The sequence below is a fragment of the Kogia breviceps genome, chromosome 19 (genome assembly GCF_026419965.1).
Source record: "Kogia breviceps isolate mKogBre1 chromosome 19, mKogBre1 haplotype 1, whole genome shotgun sequence".
Taxonomy (NCBI): domain Eukaryota; kingdom Metazoa; phylum Chordata; class Mammalia; order Artiodactyla; family Physeteridae; genus Kogia; species Kogia breviceps.
The window spans coordinates 56992257-57010893 of NC_081328.1; the positions used below are offsets into that span (position 1 = coordinate 56992257).

The window sequence follows — 18637 nt, forward strand, 5'->3', positions numbered from 1 at the left end:
ACTAAACTTACAGAAAAGCGGCGATAAGAGCGCAAAGGAGGAGCAGCCGTATACTCTTCCCCGACTGTTTACATTTCGCTCCATGTGCTTTACCGCCGTGCACCTGTGCCGCCATATATATGACACAAATTATCTCCTGAACCATTGGTGAGGAAGCCAGAGACGTCATCCCTAAAGACTTCAGTGCATGTTTCCTTAAAACAAAGACTGTCTTCTATAACCACAGCAGTCATCAAAATCAGGAAATGTAACATTAACACAATAATACTATCTGATGTACAGTCTATAGTCGAGGTTTATCAGTTATCACAATAATGTCACTTATATCTATTTTCTTCACAATCCAGGATCCAATCCAGGATGACACGTTGCCACTAGGTGTCACATCAACGTATCTCCATTAACTGGGAAAAGCCTTTCTTTGTACTTCTTGACCTTGACATTTCTGGAGAGTACAGCCACAGTTATTGAGTGTCCCTCAGTTTGGATTTGTCTGATGTCTCCTCATGATTAGACTTATCAGATTTGGGCAAGAATGACACGAAAGTGATGCTGCGTCCTTTTTCATTCCATCTTATTAGGAGGTCAGTCTGTCCCAATATTGCCAACGTAAGGTTTAATAACTTGGTTAAGAGAGTGAACACCAAATTATCACAAGGCGGTATGATAGAGAAAGATTCTCTACCAACATTCCTTAAAGAAAATTTTTTTTTCTTAAAAAGAGTATCTCTTCCCTTGACCTCGACACCACAGAATAGCTCTACCTTTCTGCCCTATACTCTACGGCATGATTCATGATAAATCATCAGGATTACAACATGGAAACAATCTAACTAGTACGGTATATAAAGGCGATACAGGATATAGCTGTAACTATAAACGTAGATGGCTATACATATGTGTGCATCTTTCTACACATACCCACAGGGGTATGGAAAAGACATTAAACAGCCTTGCTTAGTTTAGTTTAACACAAAAGACAAATTGAAAGACTTACTATAACACTTCTAATTTGTTTGACCTCCAAGTAACTCTGATTACAAACAACATTTAAGTTTTCCTTATTGAGCTCAAAATATATGCTATCAATTTCAAACTTAAGAAGAAGGGACGGGCTTCCCTGGTGGCGCAGTGGTTGAGAGTCCGCCTGCCGATGCAGGGGACGCGGGTTCGTGCCCCGGTCCGGGAGGATCCCACGTGCCGCGGAGCGACCGGGCCCGTGAGCCGTGGCCGCTGAGCCTGCGCGTCCAGAGCCTGTGCTCCGCAACGGGAGAGGCCACGACAGTGAGAGGCCCGCATACAGGAAAAAAAATAAAAAAGAATAACTCTACAACTTGACAAGTTTTAAATGATGTATAAAATGTAGCCATTGTAATATCACTGAAATATTTTGTGTGCCTTAAATTGTAAGGCACAAAAGGTCAAAGCATGACTGAAGTCAACCATCTCTACTTCCTAAGTATTATCAGCAACACAACCCAATGATGTGTTTGCTCAGTCACACTTTCTTTCTACATCTCAACAATCATCACAGCAAATTACAGAAGAAGTGATTTATAAAATAATCATCACTCTACTTACTCAGATACCTAATTGTTATAATCATCTTTTTAAAGAATTCTATTAGTTACTAGTCAGAGGAAATTATGGTGTCCGTGTTTAAGATTCTTCCTGATTAAAATCTCCAGTGTATCCTACTCTCAAAATGTTCATTTGTAATATTGCATAATGCCAATTGCTATTCAGTGTGCTTATTTACAAGCAGAGCACAAATAACAATGTGTCGTCTTCTCTTGTTGTCTTACCACTGGGGCTTAGAGACGTATGAAATCTTCCTAAACAGTACTTTCTAATCTCCTCGGAACTCATCACATTAAGGGAAGAAGTGATATTTAAACATACAGAGTGTATGCTGGTATTTTCTTTTTTCTAATTTTTAAAATTTTGTTCATACATCATACATGAACACAATTTACATAAAAACATAGAGATAATCATATTACACACTGAGTTTTTGTTTATTTTGTTTAGCTCCTCTGTACTCCTTGGTATTCCTTTCTTTTTTTTATTTGATTCTCTCCCTCTCCTCCATCAACACCCGCATGGGGTATGGAATACGGACATTAACAACGGAGTATATTTTCGTAACTTCTGCCATGCTCACAGAATCATATAAAAATATGAAGGGGCAAAATGCATGCCCCAGTATGGGGGTTTGTGGCACAGACTAGGCGGATCCCCAGACATTTATTTTCCTCTTCTTCCTCTGGGGCCTCACTAGCACCACCAAACTTGGGCTGGGCCGAAGGCTGCTCCGTATGTAAGTACGGCCAAGGGGGATGATGGGACAGAAACGATGCAGGCAACTTGGAGGGACATATTTTTTTAGAAGTGGCTTTCTCTCCATCCCCTTTCTTTCTGAAGGATCACGCTTAAAAGATAAGGCATTGATGAGCAACCGAGACCTCAGATGCAGAGACTGAAGCTGTGTGCTGAGGATGGAGAGGTTCCCCACCAGCCTGGGTCCCTGATGACATCATAGAGCAGCACACTCCCCACATGCCCTGCACTGTTGTTTGAGAGCTAAGTAAATTTTCTTCTTTAAACTGCTAAACCCTTAGCAAGATATAATTTTTTTATTATGAATGTTCCACACACAAAAATACATGTTTTCTACACCTTGCTTTTCTCTCTGAACGATATCTCATGGAAATCACTAAAAACACCTGCTACAGTTTTTTTTCATTCTTTTAAACAGCTGCCAACTATTCCTTAATGAGGAGAAAACAAAATTTGTTCAACCATTCTCCTTAATGCATATTTACTTTATTTTCAGTCTTTTTCCACTTCAAACAACACTGCAAAACATTCTCATATATCAGTCCAACACACTTGAACTTTGACTTCTACAGGGTGGATTCTCAAAAGACATGCCAACGATTCAATGGTGGCTATATCTTAATAGGTTTTGCCCTCTTTTATAGGCAAATTCACATTTCCACCAAGAGTAGATATCTCACTACAACTCTAAGTTGCATTTCCCTGAAAACTACTGTGTGTTAGCCCCTTTTCACGTTCTGGGGCCTTATGAATCTGGTCTTCTATGAAATGCCTTTCACAGTTTTAATCCACGCTTCTGTCTGTCAATCAGTAAAACCTGGTATGCTGTATACATTAAGACACAGTCTGCCTCAAATATTTTCCACAAATCGATTATTTTTCTATCGATCTTTTTTTGTGTTTTTTTACCTTACAAAGTCTTTATTTCACTTGAGTCAAATATTTCTATCATTTCTTTTATACGTTCTGAGTTTGGAAAGGTTTTTGGGTTAGAAAGATCTTCTGATGTCAAGATTTTTGTTGTTTTGAAACTTTTTTTTTGGTCTGGGCCTCTATAGGTTAAAAGTACAAGCAGAATTTGTTTTTGGTTTTTTTTGTTTTTAGAGGAGAGGACCCAATTTTATTTTCTTCCAAGTAAATGAAAGGTTGTACCAGGATCATTTACTAAATAAAAGTCTGTTCTCAATGTATTGACAATGAACTTTGTTACTACATTTCTATTTTTACGGGGACTTGATTTTTTTCTTGGAATGTTCTTTTTGGTTTTAACCATGTCGGGACTGCCTAATAAGAGCAGTTGAGAAGCAGTCCCTCCTCCTCCACAATCTCAAAGAACCTGTGTAATACTGGAATATAGTTCTTCCTTAAATGTTTCCTTACAGAAATACGTAGTTGTAAAGTGGAGTATTTTAATACGCTTTCTGAATAATTGTAGATATTCTTTTTAAGTAAACCAACACTCATAAGTGCTAGGTTTATAAAGTTACTTGCATTGTAGAATATGAAACTCCTCACACCGTCACAGTAAGTTCTGTTGGTCTATCTTGAACTTGGAATGGCTCTTCTACCGATGCGTGATTTTACAACATCATCCATTACTCATTTGGGAAACATCAGTTCAATGAGTTATAGAGATTTCCAAATATTGAAAATTTCATTACATAATATAAAAACTTCACACTGTTTCATATCACCACCACCAATCTCATTGGAAAGGTCTTAGTATTGGAAAGTTCTCGAGCTCACAGTGACTGATACAAGGTTGCCAAAATTCTAATTTGTATTAAAAGGTCAAATTTTATCACCAGCAGCAAATATGGTCAGTTGTTTTGCTTAAAGTGACAGGCTCAATTTGTTCATTTTTGAGAAAATGTCTGACAATATCCAAGTCCAAATAACCATATTTTGTCCCTCAGTCATTCTTTCAAATAAAAATGATATTCCACAAGAACAGCAGCTATTGCAATTCATAACTGAAAAAAAGCACAGAAGGGTTTTGCCTCTAGCACATTGATATGTACTTGGATATGAACCACAAGTTCTTTATACATGGTTCCATTTCATCACTCAGATATCCAGAAGATGCATGTTTGAGGTACAAGATTTAATAAAATTAATAATTTTCTACTTGCTTCATCGAGGATATTCTTAAATAAGATTGGTAATTTTTTCCCTGTGAGCATGTGACAGTGAAGAATACGCCTACCAGTACAATTTGGTGCCACTGCCTTGATGTGGGTTAGGATACAGTTTTACCCAGCACTGTGTTTGCAACATCAATGCAAGTGTCAACACAGTAAAAAAATAAATAACATTTTTAAATTATTACAAAAATAATTTTGACCTCATAGACCTCATGAAAGAGTCTTGGGGACCACAGGGTTCACAGCCCACACTCTGAGAACCACTGCCCTAGAGAAACTCTTGTACATGTGTGTCAGGAAACATGTACAAGATTGTTCATAGGGTTATTGTCTGCTCAAGTCAAAAATTGGAATAGATTCATTGACAATGGCAAGAAACCGCGGAAGAGTCATTGACAAGAAAGTAATGCAAACGAAGCCAACTATAGCTAAATGGCGCAACAAGGATGAACGTCACCCACATACTATTGAGCAAAAAAATCTGTGAAGTTTAGTTTTATTTAAATGAAGGTCAAAATCCACTAAAACAAATATTTTCAAGAATGCAGGCATTGGTGGTAAAGTCGAGTTTAAAAACAAAGGAGGGAAATGACCAGAGAAGTCAGGATAGCAGCTACTGCTGGGGGACATGGATGAGGTGAGATGGCGAAGAGTGTTCAGACAGCAGAGGCTGCCGACGCCTGGGCAATGACCTCATCCTCGCCTGCATGCACTTCCCAGTGGTTCTCCTCGGTATAATTATTTATTACAGTTTGTAAGACTGCGTGTATCTGAATGCTATACTCCTAAGAAATGTTTTAAAATATAAATTCCCTCAATGACTGTAGATTACATCATCATGGATTTATTTAAATTCTACATTTAACTAGCAGATTTGCAAAAGGAAAAAATGCCTAATTGGCATTCTGTGTAAGAAGGAAGCAATATCCCTTTTTAGGCAATGGGTGGGAACATTCAATGTGGGTGGAGGTGAAGTTCAAAGGAAATACTCTATTTTATTTCACAAAAAGAGCAGTTTCTACTGTCTGTTCTCTGAAAACTGATGGTTGTTCTGAAAATTGATCTCCCCTTGTGTTGTCTCTTCTTTCATTTTCAGTGACAACAGTTTTCCAAATGTCTTAATCTATGTCAGAAATCTTTTTTAAGAATACTAAAAAACAAAGAACCCCACTGTTTGATGGTGCTCAAGGTCACACAATTCTGTGATGTGGATATCACAGGAAATGTGTTAGCAATTACAAAGGCAAACAAGTCCAAGTATGTTTGTGAATGACAGACTAAGGTTAAAATAAAGGATCATGGTCACCGAACGTCTTCCCATAATGCCAAATAAATTGAAAAAAACTTCTAATCTTAAAATATTTTATAGGTGTGTTTTTACCAATCAAAAGAAAACTACTACAGTTCTTCAACTAATAAAATATTGCAAATAGTACTCATTTAACATCTAAGGTATTTTCCACACAGTTATAAACTTAAAATGGAAGTTGTGTTTTATAAAATTTGATTTCCAAAGGCTAATTTAATATTTTAGGACTCTCTAAAGCATCAAAAGAATTAAATCATTTATTAAACACAGGCAAACTCTGTAATCTGTATAGAATTTCATGTCACTCAATTCTCTCCATACTTACTGCATTCTTAAACTTAAGCATTTCAACTTCCTAAATTTTGATTTTATAACATTAAGAATTGACTAACCTAGATTATCATCACTACTCCTAGTAAAACCCTGTGAAATGGATCTGAGATTTAAATACAAAAATAAGATTTAAAAAGAGACAAAAATATGAATTTTCTTCATAATCTTGGAATAAGAAAGTCTTTTCTGCAAAATACAAAAACCAGAAGCCATAGATAAAAGACTGATAGATCCAACTACTGAAAATAAAACTTCTATACATTAAAAAAAATAGAAATAAATCAAAAGACATACAGAGAAAAATACTTGTAAGATACATGACAAAGACCTGAATTCCTTAACATATAAATTGTTCTCAGGAATCACAATGAAGACAAACAATTTAACAAAAATATGGAAAGGTATAAAAAAAGACAGCTCACAAAAGTGAAATTAAAAAGACAATAAACAGAAAAAATATGTTCATTCTCACTTACAATAAGAGCAATGGGGGCTTCCCTGGTGGCGCAGTGGTTGAGAATCCGCCTGCCAAGGCAGGGGACACGGGTTCGTGCCCCGGTCCGGGAAGATCCCACATGCCGCAGAGCGGCTGGGCCCGTGAGCCATGGCCACTGAGCCTGTGCTTCCGGAGCCTGTGCTCCGCAACGGGAGAGGCCACCAACAGTGTGAGGCCCGCATACCGGAAAAAAAAAAAAAAAAAAAAAAAAAAAAGAGCAATGGAAATATCAAAGCAACAAGATGCTATTTTTCATCTCACAGATAATCAAAAATGTTTATAATTCAGTGTTGATGATGAAATGAGAAAATAGACATTCTCATACACTACTGGTACAAGTACAAATAGACCTAACCTTTTTTAATAGTTTATTAAGATATATATAATTCACACACTGTAACATTCACCCACTTAAAATATACAATTCAATGTCTTTTGATATATCAGAGAATTATGCAACATCACCAGCCTAATTTAGGACATTTTCATCACTCCAAAAAGGAACTGTCACACCCACTGGCGGTCGGTCACTCCCTGCTCTCACCCAAGCCTGCAGCCTGAGGCAGACATAACCTCATTTTAAGGGCAATCTGTCAATGTCAATCAAAAATTTAAACCTGCAACCCTGTTACTGGGCAATTCAATTTCACAGAATTTATTGTATAAGAAGAAATATGCAATACATAAAAATATACACAGGGATATTCTTGAAACACTATTTGTTGTAGCAAAATACTCTACATAACCTCTATCTCTCAATAGGAATCTATATTAATAAAATGTGGTCCATCAGTAAAATAAAATACAATGCAACTATTTTAAAAGATGATGCCATACTACTGATATAAAAAAATCATCAGAATATATGTTAGCATTTAAAAAGCAAAATGAAACAGTATATAGAGTATGTGCTAGGATCTTAATTGTATTTTTAAAATGAGATATTCCTGGAAACTTTTTTTTTTTTTTTTTTTTTTTTTTGCGGTACGCGGGCCTCTCTGTGTTGTGGTCTCTCCCGTTGCGGAGCAAAGGCTCCGGACGCGCAGGCTCAAAGGCCATGGCTCACGGGCCTAGCCGCTCCGCGGCATGTGGGATCTTCCCGGACCAGGGCATGAACCCGTGTCCCCTGCATCAGCAGGTGGATTCTCAACCACTGCGCCACCAGGGAAGCCCATTCCTGGAAACTTTTAAAGAGAATACACATTAAATTTTCTGCAATGATTAATTACCTTGAAGAGAAAAGATCAGGTATTGAGGAAATGAAGATTACTATTTAATTTAATATTTAATATTTAATTTTAAAATAAACTTAACTCACTTGAAACAATGCTATTTTTAATTTTTAAAATGCCACCCAGCAACAACAAAAACATTTGTAGATGAGAACATGTACAAGACACATCAGGGTTGTCTGATGTGAACATGCAAGAGCCTGCTGAATTTCAAAACAGAAAAGCATTTATCCTCATGCCCATAAGTATATGTCTAACAAAAGTGACTTAATCAAGTAGACATAAGATCATCCTTCTAAAGGATAACTACACACATCACAATGTAACTATGCATTTAAGTTTAGGGGAAAATCCAAGTTAGAAAACTATCTCTTGAAAACAGACAAAAATATTAAAGCGGTATGGTTGGTATTTTCTTTTTTGTTAATTCTTTTTCTTTGCAAACGGACTTTTCTATTTATCCATCTATTCATGCTCCATTCTAGAAAGAATTTGAGACAGTTATACAAATATTGATATACACAAATATAATAAGATTAAAGTATATAGACAAAAAATTGAAAAGACTATGAAATAGAAAGAGACCACTAAGGACAAAGATTTAGGACAGCACACAAAAGTACATGTCATAGGGCTTCCCTGGTGGCGTAGTGGTTGGGAGTCCGCCTGCCGATGCAGGGGACGCGGGTTCGTGCCCCGGTCTGGGAGGATCCCACGTGCCGCGGAGCGGCTGGGCCCGTGAGCCATGGCCGCTGGGCCTGCGCGTCTGGAATCTGCGCTCCACAACGGGAGAGGCCACAACAGTGAGAGGCACACGTATAGCAAAAAAAAAAAAAAAAAAAAAAGTACACGTCATAAAATATTACAGTTGCTGAAAATACGCTGTGGAAGCTCTGATCTTTCTAGTGACCAGAACAGGGGAAACAGCGTGATCTCTAACAGTTATATTATGTTTAGCATAGAGATACACATGTAATTCAGGAAAATCAATGTTTTTCCTGAAGTCTGAACGTCTTTCTTTTAATGATTAGTATTCTCTATTTCAAAAATGAAAATATTAAAAAACTATCTCCTGAAACTGAAAAAAACTTTTAAAAAAATACATGTTCCAGGGCTTCCCTGGTGGCGCAGTGGTTGAGAGTCCGCCTGCCGATGCAGGGGACACGGGTTCGTGCCCCTGTCCGGGAGGATCCCACGTGCCGCGGAGCGGCTGGGCCCGTGAGCCATGGCCACTGAGCCTGCGCGTCCGGAGCCTGTGCTCCACAACGGGAGAGGCCACAACAGTGAGAGGCCCGCATACCGCAAAAAAAAAAAAAAAAAAAAAAAAAAAAAATACATGTTCTGTATTAAAAATATAATTAGTCTTTTTATATTTACAAAGGCAATCAAAACTGCTACCTTCCTCTACCTTCAAATGACTCCTAATTATCTTTGCCTTTTTATATTCATTCTCATTTTTGCATATAATACATCCTTTACTTGTACCTTATAATCACATACAATTGTTCATGACACTTCCAAGCATTAATTTTTATTTTAGAGGTTAAATTGTTTATGATACTAAACTTACAAAAATCCATTATTTCAATTTACCACGTAAGACATAATTCATTACCCCATAGAAATATTTAGAATGCATATAAAGACAGACAGAGGGCTTCCCTGGTGGCGCAGTGGTTGAGAGTCCACCTGCCGATGCAGGGGACATGGGGTTCATGTCCCGGTCCAGGACGATCCCACATGCCACGGAGCAGCTGGGCCCGTGAGCCGTGGCCGCTGAGCCTGCGCGTCCGGAGCCTGTGCTCCGCAACGGGAGAGGCCACAACAGTGAGAGGCCCGCATACAGAAAAAAAAAAAAAAAAAGTCAGACTTGAGGACACAGGGAGTGGGAAGGGTAAGCTGGGACGAAGTGAGAGAGTGACATAGACATATATACACTACCAACTGTAAATAGATAGCTAGTGGGAAGCAGCCGCATAGCACAGGGGGATCACCTCGGTGCTTTATTACCACCTAGAGGGGTGGGATAGCGAGGGTGGGAGGCAGACGCAAGAGGCAGGAGATATGGGGACGTATGTATATGTATAGCTGATTCACTTTGTTATAAAGCAGAAACTAACACACCATTTTAAAGCAATTATACTCTAATAAAGGAGTTTTTAAAAAAAGTCAGAAATAACTATGTAGCTACACAAAGAGTTATTTTAGCCAAAATATACACTGGATATATTTTAAGATATGGTGTAAGTTGATGTTTACATGCAAACTTCTCAATGATGCCACAAATATTTTTACAGAATGCCAAAAAGAAAAACAAAAACATAAGGGTGTGGAAATAAATAAAGCCACACACATTTAAAATTATGAATCTCATATGCAATACACAATAGCTTTAAGTGTCTTCTCTTTCAACACGTATGTGGGGAGCTTTGGTATGTTTACCCCTGACCCAAGATGTCATCATAAAGAATAAGGACATTATTTCACTAAACACCAAAAAAAAATTCAAAAAGACACCAGGTCCTTTCAATTATTTTAAATATTCTATTGTAAGCAGTCTCAACAGTAAAAGGAAAAGAAAAAATAGTTGGTAATGACTTAGACTGACTGTAAAAACAATTAATGACAATTTTTTTAAAAGGAAAGAATTTCAAAACAAGAGTTCCAAAGAAGGTGCATCTGAATGTAAGTATTACCCTCAAAAATGCTTTTTAGAGTGTAATTTCTTTTTATTTCAACAGGTTCTTCAAAAACACTAGCAGTGCACTACGAAACAAAACCCTGCATGCCTTAAATTGGAGCTATAAAATGACAGAATATTACTGAGATCAGCAGCATTCACTCCACCAGATTGAAATTTAAAAGGGGGGGTGGTGGGATGAATTGGGAGCTTGGGATTGATACATATACTCTACTATATATAAACTAGATAACTGATGAGAACCTACCCTATAGCACAGGGAACTCTACTCGGTGCTCTGTGGTGACCTGAATGGGAAGGAACTCTAAACAAGAGGGTATATGCGTGGGCTTCCCTGGTGGCGCAGTGGTTGAGAATCCGCCTGCCGATGCAGGAGACACGGGTTCCTGCCCTGGTCCGGGAAGATCCCACATGCCGTGGAGCAACTAAGCCCGTGAGCCATGGCCGCTGGGCCTGCGCGTCCGGAGCCTGTGCTCCGCAACGGGAGAGGCCACAACAGGGAGAGGCCCGCATACCGCAAAAAAAAAAAAAAAAAAAAGAGGGTATATGCGTATACATACAGCTGATTCACTGTGCTGTACAGAACAAACTAACACAACATTGTAAAGCAACTATACTCCAATATCAATTAATTAAAATAAATACTTTTTTAAAAAAAGGAATTTAAAAGAAAAAAATAGCGCTTCCTCCTCTGTTATGAAAAAAATAAACTTATACGCTCATGATATTGTATGGAATATCTAAGAGAAATATCATTGTCTTCTGTGATATTTTATAAATGGGATGGTAAGAAAACTCTATCATGTTGAAAATACCCAAATTGAAATTAAATTTCAGAAATTCTTAGACGCCTCCCATTAAAATGAAAGAAAAAATAAAGATAAAATTATTGAAATAAATTAATTAGAACCATTAATCTAAGTCCAATAATATTTTTCACCATTTGCCCATTTAAATAGTACATTACCATTTACAAGCTACATACATATTCACTGTGTTCTCATTTGCCTTCATAACAACCCTGTTTAAGCAAAAATTAAACGAATACCCTTGACGTCCGTGGGTCATATACAACTAGAAAATGGTTAAGGCAGGTTAAGAACATAATTTTTCAGGTTCCTAATCTAATTGTCTTTCATCGTACCACACAGATGACCGGTGTTTCATTGATGTCATAAGCAAAAATAAAATAATAATGATGACTTTTTAATTTTCCAGAATAATTTTAAAAGAAAATAATAAAGCAAATTAATGACTACTATCATACATGTGGAGTACACAGGTACCCAAAGGCTACAAAATCTTCCTACTAGTCCTGTAAAGCAGACACCTCCCAAGCAAGCTGAAGAAACTGAGACTCAGGGAGGATAGGTATCCGCCCATTTTCACATAGCTGGTAAGGAGGAGTTATATCCACATATTCTTGACTCCATAGCCTTTGTTCTTAACCAATAAACACCACTGCCTCTTTAATAACTCTATTTTCAAATGATCAAAGAAAGATAGTACATTGTGTCCTATAGCAGCTCTAGCATAGCTGATTTTAGCAGATCAATTTAAAATAGTAGAATCAGTAAAAATAGTGAAATTTGAAAGATACATTATGAGGAAGCTGAGATAAAGAGAGGATGAAGGGATTCACTGAGGTCAAAGATACTGCTTCTAGGGCTTCCCTGGTGGCGCAGTGGTTGAGAGTCCGCCTGCCGATGCAGGGGACACGGGTTCGTGCCCCGGTCCGGGAGGATCCCACATGCCGCGGAGCGGCTGGGCCCGTGAGCCGTGACCGCTGAGCCTGCACGTCCGGAGCCTGTGCTCCGCAACAGGAGAGGCCACAGCAGTGAGAGGCCCGCGTACCTCAAAAAAAAAAAAAAAAAAAAAGATACTGCTTCTAAAACCTGCCATCCCCCCAGGCTCTGACAGTCAGGAATTGATAGGCCCTGATAATCATCAGGAACTGATGGTCAGGAGAGAGCCCCTCAGCGTAATCTGTCCAGCAGGCCTGGAGCCAGGACACACAAAATGGAAGACGGGCATCGCCAAGCGGAAGAGAACCCTGCCTTAGCTGCCTCAGCGCATTTCACATCCGTGCCGATGACCCCCTCTTCCCGCCGCGCAACCTTATTCTAACCGGCAAATTCACATTACACAAAACACAAAAATTGTTTAATAAATTAGATACATCAGAAATATCTCGATCCTACCTCCTTCTCACGCATTCGAGACAGTAACTGATCATCCTGGAGACTGCTGCATTTTCTCAGGCTGAATTTGGGAGTCATCTGTTGAACGAGGAAGAGTCATTCAATACTTTTTCAGGCCTGGTTTATCAAAAAGCAAACTCTAAATTGGCTGAAGTTCTTGCCAAAATAATACCAATATTGGAGAAAAATAGTGATTTATTCACGTCCAAGCAATAGGATCAATAGGACTATTATGTTTCATAATGTGGACTTGCATTATTTTCTCTAAATAACTTGAGGATTATCTTCTTTCAAAATATCTGACCGTAGGAAAAGTTCAATGCGTTTCTCACCTACCAAAGTAACCGGGATAGGCTTCTGCCTCAGGTACCGAGGATTTTCTATCTGAAAAGTTTAAAATAAAATAAAGACATTAATATTTGAGTTTTAATTAAACTATAATGAAAATGTTTTCCATATGTCTTAATATTTAGTATGTTTCTCAGAATGGGTATTGCATAATATATTTTTAGTGCCCCATGAACAAATAAAATATAAAGCATAAACCCCTTTGTGCCATAAATGCACCTGCTTGACTCTCTCACAGCCTAACCACCCAGCCTCATCCCCACCTCTCCTCACCTCACATTCATCCCCCAGGACCCTGAATGACCTACAGCACCAGAATACAGTAGGTCCTCCTGTGCCTCTCTACCTCTGTCTACCCCTCTAACCCCTATACGTACCCTCCTATCATCCTTCAAGTCCCAATTTAATCGCTACACTCCCAGGCAGATTTGATGTATGAATCCTTAACTTTACCTCCATAATAAAAACTGGAATACAAAATTCCTTTGGGATTCCTCCTATACCTACCTTTCTATCCCCCAATATACCCTATGTTCCAAGGACACCAAACAACTTGCTTTACCTTGAAAGCACTATACTCTCTCCCATATCTGAGTCTTTGCAATCTGTGAAATCATTCTCCCAACTTCTTCATGTGGTTAACTTATTCCAGACTCTCAGTTCAGGAATGTCTCCACCAGGAAATTTAGTTAACTTCCTACTACTGCAGCAGTACCCTGGTGGTTCATCTTCTTTTTCTGATCTAACATCTATCTTCTGCAAAAGATTGTGGACTCTGAAAACAGACTATGCCTGTCTTGTAACACACCTATCCAGACATCCACCACAGGACCCAGTAGGTAGTGGGTGTCCCACAAATATTCAGTAAGAAGGAATAAAGGAAGGGAGGAAGGAAGGAAGGAAGAGAAGAAAGAAGGAGAGAAGAAAGAAAAGAAGGAAGGAAGGGGCAAACTGCACCTGATCCCACCCTCTTATCATCTCCTGAAGTACGCTGTGTGTCTCTCATGGCTCTTCTGTTATATTTCCGTGTTTATCAGTAGGTCTCCACATCTGTCTTTAAGCTCAGTGAGTGCAAGGATGATGACTTCTCAATTTTGTATTCCTGGAACCTAGCATAATACTCAGCATGTAGCAGGCTTTCAATGAAATATTTATTGAATTAATGTATTATATGATCAATTAGAAACACTGATTGTTATCTCAACTATTTGATCCACAAATGAAGTGATAATTAAAAATCATTATCATGGAATTCCAGTCTCTTAACATCATAAACTCACAATTAGCTACATGGATAACCTCAAAATGTACAAGAATATAAATGTAACACTAATTATGACTTCAACCTAGGAGAGTGGTTTTTACCCTGAAGTAAACCATTAGCATCAACTGACAAACTTTTTCAAATATATATTACTGGGTTCCACTCCTACAAAATCCCATTGTGCTTTCAAAAAGCTTCTCAAATGGTGTATTATAATTAATAATCATGGAAGATGAACAATCCATACCCAATTTGACAATAAAGTTCAGGGTAAAGAATCAATTACTCCAAGAATATAGCGGCAATGAAATTAAAAATAGAACTTAATCAAAAAACTTTTAATATAGGATGGATAAACAACAGGGTCCTACTGTATAGCACAAGGAACTATATTCAGTACCCTTTAATAAACCACAATGGAAAAGAATATGAAAAAGAATATATATGTATAACTGAGTCACTTTTCTGTATAGCAGAAATTAACACAACGTTGTAAATCAACTATACTTCAATGAAACTCAAAAAAAAATTTTAAGCCTCTATAGCGACAGATAGGATCTGAAGAATAACTATATTTCTGCACCTAAATTAGAAGAAATTTACAAAATAATTTCTTTCACCTGGAGGCTGGTTCCCATAAAGTAATGGCAACTGCCTGAATTTAAATTTCTCTCCCCATCCTCCAAAAATCCATACAGATGAACAAAGAGAGCATTTATTTTTATTAAAACCCATCACCCATGTCTACATCACAACAAGGAGAAAGAGATTACAAAAAATTCAAATAACATATAAGTGGCCAAAGAAAGATAAATCAGCAGAATTAGATCCAAACCTGAGTGATAAGATGGAAAAAAAGCAAGTCCTGAGGGTCCTACTAGTTGTGGGACATAAATGTCATCAAATATTGACCTGTAGAAGGAAAGTGGCTTAAGTGGGTGAGACAAAAAGGCTGAGAGATGAGAGGGATGGAGACAGAGGAGTCAAAGAGGGTCACGGGGTGTGGGCCAGAGAAGGCGATCTTAGGAAGCGAGCACTTCTGCAGTAGAGGGAGGGCCCTGGAAGGAAGGCTGTCCATGAGGAAAAAAGAAAAAGGGGCTACAGAAAAGGTCCCTATGGAAACAAGAAGAAATCAAGGAATCTGAAGACAGGCCAAAATGACAGCCACAGAAGGCACCATCTACTAAAGATATTGCAGTTCAGTGGAGCAGGAGAAGGGAGCCTTCCTGAACTAAGAAATAAAGTAAGCTGCCCAAGCCACCACTCTCATATGCTCACTGGCTATTGCTTGTTCAGAAGAACCTAATAGAAATAATCATGAACAGAAAAAAGAATCTGATGTCCACAAAAGCTTACTATAAAAAAAAATAGAACATCAAAATCAAAACCTGTCAGCGGAAGGAATCACTTTTTTAAAAATCCATGAAACAGAAGAAAACTGTCACACAGCCCCCCTTTTGACTCCCCTGTCTGCAGTGCTCTGATTCATCAGGCTTTTTTGGACAGCCCACTTAAGGCAGGCCACTCTCCTGCGGGTCAATATTTGATGATATTTACATTCCACGACCACTAGAACAATATATATTCAAGTACAACTTTTAAATAATTTCAGGAAGTTCATAATGAACACAACAAATAAAGACAAAAAATAGAAAGATGTTAAGTAGAGGCTGACCAAATAAGAGCTTGGCAAAGTTGCCAGATGCCAATATGTAAAAGTCAGCTGCATTTCTATAAATTAGCAAAAATCATCTAGGAAAAAAGATGATTTTACAGACATCATTTATAATCATAAAACAGTATGTAACTGCTAAAATTAAATCTAAGAAACCATTCATAAACTCTTTATGGAGAATATAATTAAGCTTTTTCTGAAAGACATTAAGACTGAAATAAAAGGAGTGTGAAACCATGTTTTTGGATAGCCTCAATATTGTACAAATGTCAATTCCCCTTAACTAGATCTAGTGACTAAATTTATCCAAACCAAAATCTCAATAAGGTTTTTGGAAAATTTAATAAGCTCATTATAAAATGTATATAAATAAATAAAGGGACAAGGATAGCCAAGACATGCCTGAAGAAAAAAAAGCAAGGTGGGTTGCCTTACAAGACATAATAAAACTATAGTAATGAAAATAACTCAAAGGAACTAACTGGAAAGTACCAGAAACTCAAATATATATAAGACTACGATTCATGAAAGATATAACACTGCAAATTATTGAGAAAATAAGGATGTGTTTCAATAAGAGGAAGAAAATAAGAGCAGATCCCTTCCTCACACCATGTATAATAAATTCCCAAAGGATTAAATACTTATAATTAAAAGCAGAACTATAAAAACTTTCAGAAGACAACTGAGAAGAATGACTTCATGACCTTGGAGTAGAGAAAATTTCTTTAAACAACAAATAAAAAAAGCATAAACAAAAAAGAAATAATAAATTTAATCACTTTAAGTAAGAACGTCTCTCTTAAAAATATATCATAAATAAATTGAAAAGGCAAGCCATAAACTGGATGGAGATATTTGCACAAATAATTAGTCTACACAATGTGTAAAGAAGTTCTTTTAAAATAAAAGAAAGAACAACAGCCCATTTGAAAAAAAAAAAAATGGGAAAAACTTGAGACACATTTTACTGATGAGGAAATCTGAATAACATAAACATGAAAATATGCTCAATCTGTTTAGAAACATGAAAAATGTAAAGTAATACCACAAAGAGATGGTATTTTACAGCCACTAGATTGGCATACATTAAAAATTTGACAATAAAAGTGTTCCAGATGTGGAGCACTACTGTTGGGCGTATGAATTAGTGCATTTACCTTGGAAAACATTTATTAAGTAAAGATAATAATAAAATCTACTTAAATATCGTACCAAAGAAAGAGGCACAGTCTTTAGTAAATAACACTGTACTATATACACACAGCTTTTTGAAAACTAGAGGCAGCAAATTTCCAGCAGGCAGCAAAGTATACTCAATAAATATTTATTGTCTGAAGGTATATATATGAAAAGTGAGTAACCATTTCCTATTTTTGGAATGGAGAAAACCAGCACAGAAAGTAAGTCCTTCAAAGACACATGCATATAAAACCCTAATTCATGAAGCAGAATTAAATACAAGGGGGAAAATAAAGGAAGAGGGAAACAGAGAATTCCCAAAGATGCTCAAGCTCTAATTAAGCTTAAAATTTAAAACCAAAAGCCAAGAAAACCATCTGTGACTTATTTTTACCCGGCTCTACATTTATAAGCAGGGTACAAAATATTGGTTTAGCTAATTACAATGTAGCCTCTCAACTGTGCAAAAATAACTCCTATTTCATCCTCTTCATCTTTAAAAGCCATTAAATACAGAAATTAAGGACTCATCCTGTTATCATAAATTTCCCCTCTCAAGTTGACCAAAAAAAGAGTCTATTCTTGGGCTTCCCTGGTGGCGCAGTGGTTGGGAATCTGCCTACCAATGCAGGGGACACGGGTTCGAGCCCTGGTCTGGGAAGATCCCACAGGCCACGGAGCAACTAAGCCCGTGAGCCACAACTACTGAGCCTGTGTGTCCGGAGCCTGTGCTCCACAACAAGAGAGGCCACGATAGTGAGAGGCCCGCGCACCGTGATGAAGGGTGGCCTCTGCTCACCGCAACTGGAGAAAGCCCTTACACAGCAACGAAGACCCAACACAGCCAAAAATTAATTAATTAATTTTTTAAAGACTATTCTAATATTTAAAAGCAAGAATGAACACTGTAAACAAGTATAAATCTCCTGTTGTTGTTATTCATTTACAATACATTGAGTTTGTCTCATACCCACTTTTAAAATGTAATGAGAACTATTCATAGTAGAGCATGTTCTTTAGTCTATTTGAGGGAAATAAGCAATCTATTTTCTGATTTTATAACAGCAGCCACACGTGCTTTGAAGTTAAATGTTCCCACTTTGTAATCCACAAGTAACATGGACTTGTAGCAATCTGTAAAGTCTTAACATTTACTTTCTTCATGCTCTTTTAGAAGACTTCTTGTTCTCTCATAATACCTCAAGAAAGAATACCACAATAAGGAATGTCCAAAATGGAAGATAAAAAGAATTTATGTGAAACATTAAAGTCTAACAAAATATTATACAGAAAGCAAAGCCCAAAATAATTTAGTTCCAATAGCATGAATAAATCATGTGACAGAACATTTCTTGTTTGAAAAAGTCACAATAATAAAATAAATAATAATTTAAATTAGACATAAATACAGA

General features: G+C 37.4%; 1 protein-coding gene across 13 annotated transcripts in view; it reads right to left on the bottom strand.

Annotated features, from left to right (window-relative positions):
* CEP112 (centrosomal protein 112) overlaps positions 1–18637 on the bottom strand; it is a 448869-nt gene that overhangs the window by 379062 nt on the left and 51170 nt on the right. For 12 of the 13 annotated variants that reach the window (XR_010838020.1, XM_067020489.1, XM_067020491.1 and 9 more), the window contains 2 exons: positions 13093–13140; positions 12757–12834 (listed from right to left, as the gene is read on the bottom strand). Coding sequence is in view for 12 of the 13 variants with exons in the window: in XM_067020489.1 (XP_066876590.1) it covers positions 12757–12834; positions 13093–13140 (126 nt within the window). In the remaining variant the exon portion in view is untranslated. Of the gene's footprint in view, positions 1–12756; positions 12835–13088; positions 13141–18637 lie in introns of all 13 variants that reach the window. The other variant, XM_067020501.1, reaches the window with a different exon arrangement.